Genomic DNA, 7,601 nt, shown 5'->3' with positions numbered 1-7,601 from the left:
TTCTTGTGTCGTGCAAAAAGGACAAGGGGACACAAACCTCACATTTATTGTTTTCAATTAAAGGCAAACCTTTACAAATTGAAGTTCTGATAAAATAACATGGAAACACTTTAACTTTCACACTCACTCTAATTCACTCCAATTCACCTGTCTTCATCGTTCACCTGTCCTCACCTTTACTCAGTAACGGATGTGATTTAAAACAAAGCAAAGTACAGTACTTCCAAAAAAACTTAACTTAACTTAAGTAAAAGTAAAATTACACATTTTAAAAAGAACTTTCAAAAGTACAAGTACACAAAAAGACCTACTCAATTACAGTAACGTGAGTAAAAGTAATTCATTACTTTCCACCTCTGGCAGTACCTAGCTGGTGTTTGTGTGGACATTTTAAAAACACTTAACATCTGAAAACAGCGATGGATCATCACCAAATCTTTAATGGAAACATCTAGTCATGCCCACTTTCACCTCTCCAAAAATCTAAACAGAAAACCCAACATTATGGATGCTGTCGGTTTTTTCCTCTTCTTAGGCGCTCATCATAGAGAAAAAAGCTTTGTGCGTCTGGAAGAAACAAAGATACCACAGATACTTAACGTAGTGATTGTCACTGACTAGCCATACCCGAACAACATCAGGAGGACATTTCCTTTCATTCAGGTGATGCCGTGCCAGAGACGTTGACATCTGCACAGTAGAACATATCTATACCATGTGTACAGTCTTGAGGGTAGAGGCTGGTCATGGTCAACCCAGTGATCATGACAAACAAGCCAATTATTATCAAAATGGCGGATATCAAGTTTTCACCCTGGAACCAGCGGCCAGTAGAGAGCTTGAGGAAGCACGCTGATGGAATGATGAAGATCAGAGGTGTGGCACTCAGGACACCCTGGATTTAAAAAAAATAATAATAATGAAGAAGGAAAGAAATATAGTAAGATTTAAGAATAATGTAAACTGGTACTGGACTTACATTCAGCTCCAAAACAACTCCGAGACAGTTGTAGACCAAAGATATCGATGTGCAAACTGCAACAATGAGCATGGTTATGGCCGCGTGTTCAAACTTTGAAAGATCCCGACTGCAAATGACAGTGGCTACCACCTGAAAGTAAACATATTAATATGAAGTTGAATTGCTGAGAATTGTTGGAATTAAATATAGGGAACTTTAATTAACATGGTGTGTGCATGTTGAGAATAAGAGGATTGTTGAGCTGTCACTGGCTGGATGTAAACAAAGCCATATACTGTACCTACAAAGAATATACAGCTCAAACATAAATGTCATCATGTCACTTGTTGAGTTTCAAGCTGGGAGTGTACTACTTACTTCTCGTGTCACAAAACACTCCAGTGGAAATGTGGTCATTATACTGAGGCCGAAAAAGAACCGACCGACTGTTGCCAGGTTATCGTCTCTGCAGTAGTTCTCAAAAATGTCTCCTAAAAAGTGGACGACCAAATCAAAATGCATACGTGGTATCCCATAATGTCATAGTGGCGTCAGTTGTACTGTACACGTTGTATTGTTTACCTTGTGTGTAGCCAGTGAAGGTGGTATAGCCAGCAACAGCAAACACTGCACTGATTATTAGTGCAGAACCAACTGAGATGTGAGTGACTTGAGACCAGTTAGCCAGAGTGGGCTGCTTCAGAGAGCCATAGATGAGAAAGCTGTTGTGGTGGCATATAAAGGCTACAGGGACACACAAGGCCAGAAAATCACACAGAGATCTGTTATTAGATAGAAGCCGTTTGAAATATATCATATTGTTCTACTTAAATAAAAACAACACAACAGAGGCAGACAGTGTTTTGGGATTTGATGCTAAATTGAGCGTATATCCAATTCATCGGGGATGGAGAGGCTGACAAGTATCTGTGTTATTTCAGGCAAAGGAACACAAGCTTACTGTTCAACGTCTGTGTGAGATAATGGTATTCACACCTAGTGACTTGTGTCTTTGTTGGCTTTGCCTGTGTACGACGAGTACAGCGCCACACGTGGAGAAAAAAACATTTTTGCCATGACAAGATTAATCTCAACATTTCGAGAATGAAGTTGGAGAGTCTTGTCGAGACTGAAATCGGCTTTAATCTCCACATTTCGTCTCGACGTGTCCAGAGACAAAACGCTCCACTGAATCTGGACAGTCAGTCTCAGACGTGGTTGGAATGTGAACGTGAGTTTTTGACCACCTGAAACTCTTTTCTTGACTAGAAGCAGAAAAATATCCAACACCTAAAGTCTCTCTCTTTAGTGACGTCATGACAAAAGAGTAATATATTTGTCTGCATGCATGGCCCTTATACTCTGTCGTACGTGGGTGCAAATGACATCTGTGTTCATTTTAAGCTGCATAAACCAATTTTGGCCAATAGGGGGCAGAAAAACAATTGCATGCCTAAAAGAAATGATAAGCGCTACTGAAAACATGTCTTTAGCTGTGTTTTGGACTCCACCAACTCAGTTTATTATTTTATTTTCAGATACTGACTTTCATCAAGTTTACACAATCGAGTTAATAATATGTTATCTTGACTCCTGCGGTGCAGACTTTTTAGAAACACAAAACACTGTTTAAATATCCGAGGCAGCTCCAATAGCAACAGAATACCTACCAAAAGACATGACGCCAACAGCTTGAATTGCATTCCACTTTGCAAAAGCCCATGCGTTCTCTGTAGGGAGACTATAGAGAGCAGAGTTCATATTCAGTCATGACGGAACACAGACCAGAAAATGTGCGTCTAACAGGATTTAAGAATTTTAAAAAGAGAACCCCATGTTTGCCCACAAGAACAGTGAATTGAAATCACGACGGAATGAACTGCAGACACATACATTTGGCCTCCGTAGGTAGCTGCTCTGACGATTACAATGACGAGGATAGCAAGTGTGAGCACCATTGACAGTAAGGACACCTGGTAAACACACATTGAGGTTTTACAATCAGCCTTGAAATCATCACATTACACTGACAAGTGTCTCATCGTCAGCCTCACCTTCCCAAGTCTCTCTATGTTGCGATGCAGGGAAAGGGGCAGCGTGAACACAACGGTTGACAGCAAAATCACAAAGTGACGCTCGGCAAGTATGTGATCGGGGCCGACTGCAAACACAAGTGTTTGAAACATTCACGTGTGCAATGCATGCTCGTGGTGTCATTTTAGGTTTTATAAGAAACTATATGTAACATACTGTACCTCCTGGTATTCTCTGAAATACTTTGGTCAGTGTGTCACCAGTTGTGATGTTGTAGCTAATCATGGCTGGGGATTAAAAGCACGGTAAAACAACATGCATATATATTTGTAATAATAAAGAAGGGAGATCAAATAAAACAAACGTACCAATGAAAGGATAAAGGAACTGCAGTCCAGACAAAATCAAGAATCCAGAGAAACCAAATGTGCTTTGCACCAGTGACTGATAACTGTTTGTCCCGGAGAGGTTGCCTCCTTTGATTAACAAAATGATTGAGTAGTCTGCAACGGAATACCAACATAAATGTTATTGATTTGTCCGTTTTGGAAGACACATGTCTTCATTCTCACAAGAACATATCCAAGATAGTCACCTGTGATTAAGCCAACAGCTGTCAAAAGCAGGAGGCCAAATGGCAGCCCTGCCTGGTTCAGTGCGTACGGCAATCCTTCATTTAAAAGGGCAAATAAAACATACGGCTGCAGTAGATGATGCAATTTACACACATTTTGCAGTATTTGAATAACCCTCAAAGGCTTTGTTAACGGGACATCTGGGTTAATTGATCTGGAGACACATTTAGGGACAAATTAGGTAAATAAAGGTGACACATCAAACATAGAATCTATAAAATAACATTCTAAGACACGATTGTCAAATAATAAAGAAAATAAGCTATGCATTTAGTCACAAGTGTGCTGCTGCTGCTGCTGCTGCTGCTGCTGCTGCTGCTGCTGCTGCTGCTGCTGCTGCTGCTGCTGCTGCTGCTGCTGCTGCTGCAGGGCAAATATTAAATTATATTTGCATGTGTAGTCAGATTGTTTTGAGGAAGAAAGAGTTAAAATTCAAGAATGGGGGTCAACAGGCGCAAGTCATATGATCCAGAGGCTTTTACACTGCAGGGCTTCAACGGTATGAAAGCTTCTACTTGTTGCACTCTACTGGCAACTGCAACGGATTATTTAGCAGAATCTCTTAAATAACTTTTACATTAAAGCTTGGAATCTACAACAGACTGTGCTTATATGCAATTCAATTCAATTAAAAGCACCACACAGGGCATTTAACACACTCACTAGTTACGGATAGTGCAGAAATAAAAATAACAGTATTTACAAGAAAGTATTAGCACCATATATGATGTAGGCTTTTGGAATGATGAAGTAGATATTTACCTATAATCCCTGATCCTATGATGGAATTGATAAAATTAAAAGTTGCAGATATCGTTGAACTTCTTGATTTTCCAGCAACTATTTGTGAATGGATTAACGTGGTCCCTTCTTCATTTGTTAGCTGGAAAACATGGAAAGTAAAAAAAAAGTGTAAAAACGGTTACTCTGTTACTCAACTGTTACAAAAACAACAACTTAATATCTACCTGTTGAGCCATTCTGAGCATGTAAGGGTTGGTGTTTCTGGTTCCTCTTGTCTCTTCTCATCACATTCGAGTGTCGAGTGTGACTGATGGAAAAAGAAAAGAAAAGAAAAGAAAAGAAAAACACAATGTCAATTTCACTGAACTAAAGCAGTTTGAGAAGCCTCAACAGCGCCCCTGGTCGGTGACACATTGTACTGCGGTGGGAAAATGAGCAGACACTGGATTCTCTCTAACCTGTAAGTGCAGCATTTCATCAAATTTGATTTTACTCGTTTCTGAGAAAGTGGTTGCACTTTGATGCTTGATATCACAATATGGACACATGGTCAGAAAATGTGTGATAATGTGTGAAGCTGATTAAAAAAATGCTTTTGTGAAGGGACATTGTTTAAAAATGACTTGTAGACTGGAATTTTACTTTTTTTGTGCGTTTCTCTTCACAAAGTGAAGTGTTTGTGTAGCAGTAGAATTAAAAACATGTCATCAAAGGCATTTGTAGTCATCCATATGTAACCTAAACATATGAAAAGGGTTAAGTTAAAACCCATTCTGAAACCCTGCTTAATTAGATTTTGTATTATAAGTGCATGAAGGGATGCACTTTAACAACCTACGTTGTTATCATTTAACAACATTTGTAATGCAATTATATGCAGCTTTCCCAGCACAGCATTTGTTTATGGTCAGTGTGAGTCAGTCTCCTCTGTACACTGTGTGATCCACAACCATTTACAAGCTCACTCACTGTAAATGGTTGTGGTTAATGGCTCTTCATTCATTTCCTGTATAAACTGCAACTTCTTCAGCTGGGATTGGCACCAGCAACCCTCATGTGGAGGATAAAGCAGTAGACGACGGATGGATGGACACCTTTTGCGTCTTCAGACTCCGTAGAATTGACTTTATGATGCGCTCTGTATCCACCAGGTGGCGTCGCGCGCACGGTCATGGGTGTTGTCGTCGGCTCTCAGGCAATAAGTCACTCGCCCAACTTTCAAAGTACTTTATTCACTCTATTACAGATGTGGCTGCAGCAGCTTAGTATCATAACCGGGATACATGATCAAATGGGCGCCCCTCTGACCCAACGCCATTTACACACACACACACAGTTTAATGTATGATTGTGGCTTAAGCTTTTAGTTTATGATGCCTCACTGCAAACATCCTGGCAATTACACACGGAAATGCCCATCCACCGCAAGTGAGCTCGACGCGCCATCACTGACATCCCTCCTCATGAACATCATCCGTGGAGCAGAGTTCATTGACTCTACCACACAGTGGGCGGATGGAACTCTCTCTCTCTCTCTCCCTCTCTCTCTCTCTCTCTCTCTCTCTCTCTCTCTCAGTTGAAATCGTGGAAATAACCAGATCTGCGCCCGGGACAAGCGTCAGGCTTTATTCTAAGGGGAAAGAAAATTACCTTCTCTGAAGTTCATCCACGGTATTTTTCCAAAGAGTTGTTCACCTGTCGAGGATGGAAAACTGATGGTGAGTTTAAAATAATTATTTTAAAGTTGTACCAGAGTGTTTGCTGTTCTCAAATTATATTGGCCTACAATTATTTTGTTGATGAATGTCTTTAAAATCTATCTATCTATCCATCTATCTATCTATCTATCTATCTATCTATCTATCTATCTATCTATCTATCTATCTATCTATCTATCTATCCATCTATCTATCCATCTATCTATCTATCCATCTATCCATCTATCTATCTATCCATCTATCCATCTATCTATCTATCTATCTATCCATCTATCTATCTATCCATCTATCTTTCTAACCCTCCTCTATCACACTTTATCATAGCATTACATATTTTACTAATAAACAGTGTTGGGAAATATTAATATGAGAAGGGAAAGGGAAAATAGGAGAGTGCAAATTATGAGGCACAATGTATAACAGAAGTTAATGGCTGTGACAGTAATTATTAGCCCACACTCCATCTTAGATGACTTCCTGCTTATATAATTGCCAGCATTGTTATTAGATTGTTGTCAATTAGGGATCATCCTGTCCTTTTTGCCTTCTGTAGAGACTGTACACACTCAGTGTGGCCTGGCAATTTGTAGCCCCCATACACACACACACACACACAAAAAGACTGTATCATCAGCTATTTTGCCAACGCCCTGAATGAGCAAGATCCAATCCTGATCCTGGAGTCTAGTCTGTAAGAGGCATTAGTTGTGAGCACTTAAGAGCTGTGAGTGTGTTGGTCCCTCAGGAGCCTACAGATACTGAGGTGTGATCACTCTGCTTACAGGTATGTTTGAAAGAATGCGTTGTTTTAGATTCGACTGATTAGTGGATGTCATACCAACAACCATGCAGTTGCGGTGTAAGCGTTCTGCCGTTTATGGCGTTGCAGGAGTTGTTGGCCTGTTGGACTCGCGATACACAACCGCTGGGTGTTGTCTAATACTGAGCTACAGCACATGAGACTGTACTCTCGCCTTTAACCTATACTGTACAGAACAACTTTTATCTAAATTAATAAAAAATAATGTCAAGTCATTTCGAAACCTACCGCCTCCATTTAATGCAGGCTGCTGTTAATCTAAGAGAAACATATTTCTTATTATCAAATTAAAGCGTGAACAATTTGGCAGCAGACTATTGCAAAAAAACAGCTATTTATTCTATAATCTTTAAAAATGAAATGCATGGTGTTTTTTGTTTTAAATGAGTATTATACATTTATTATTCATACTGGAGTGGCTCTTTATGTCAGCAGTGTTTGACACACCTGTCGTTGAACGAGGTGACCTGAGGTCCACGGTCACTCGGCACTTAATACTCATCACAGCAGGGGCCAGATCAATTGATTTTGAACAACAAATGCCAGAGCGTGAGAGTCGGTGGAAACGAATGAAGCCATTTTAGGTTACGGTTTAGGCAAGGCCACGATGCCGACAGGTTGCAGATAAATTGAAGTGGGGCTATTTGAAGTTTCAAAGTGTTGGCTCATATCTCAAGTTGTGTGCGGGT

General features: G+C 40.0%; 2 protein-coding genes across 2 annotated transcripts in view; one reads left to right on the top strand and one right to left on the bottom strand.

Annotated features, from left to right (window-relative positions):
- scn1laa (sodium channel, voltage-gated, type I-like, alpha) overlaps nucleotides 1-7,601 on the top strand; it is a 177,542-nt gene that overhangs the window by 146,180 nt on the left and 23,761 nt on the right. The gene's annotated exons all lie outside the window — the stretch shown is intronic.
- Nucleotides 357-4,647, bottom strand: slc38a11 (solute carrier family 38 member 11). The gene is made up of 12 exons (XM_044052674.1): nucleotides 4,599-4,647; nucleotides 4,393-4,513; nucleotides 3,591-3,665; nucleotides 3,364-3,498; nucleotides 3,217-3,282; nucleotides 3,016-3,122; nucleotides 2,855-2,934; nucleotides 2,632-2,702; nucleotides 1,544-1,705; nucleotides 1,340-1,452; nucleotides 980-1,111; nucleotides 357-895 (listed from the first exon to the last, which is right to left on the bottom strand). Exons 1-12 carry the CDS (start codon nucleotides 4,617-4,619, stop codon nucleotides 656-658), a joined length of 1,323 nt encoding a protein of 440 aa, XP_043908609.1. The 5' UTR covers nucleotides 4,620-4,647; the 3' UTR covers nucleotides 357-655.

This window comes from Solea senegalensis, linkage group LG2, assembly GCF_019176455.1.
Source record: "Solea senegalensis isolate Sse05_10M linkage group LG2, IFAPA_SoseM_1, whole genome shotgun sequence".
NCBI lineage: Eukaryota > Metazoa > Chordata > Actinopteri > Pleuronectiformes > Soleidae > Solea > Solea senegalensis.
This window is presented reverse-complemented; position numbering and strand designations above follow the sequence as displayed.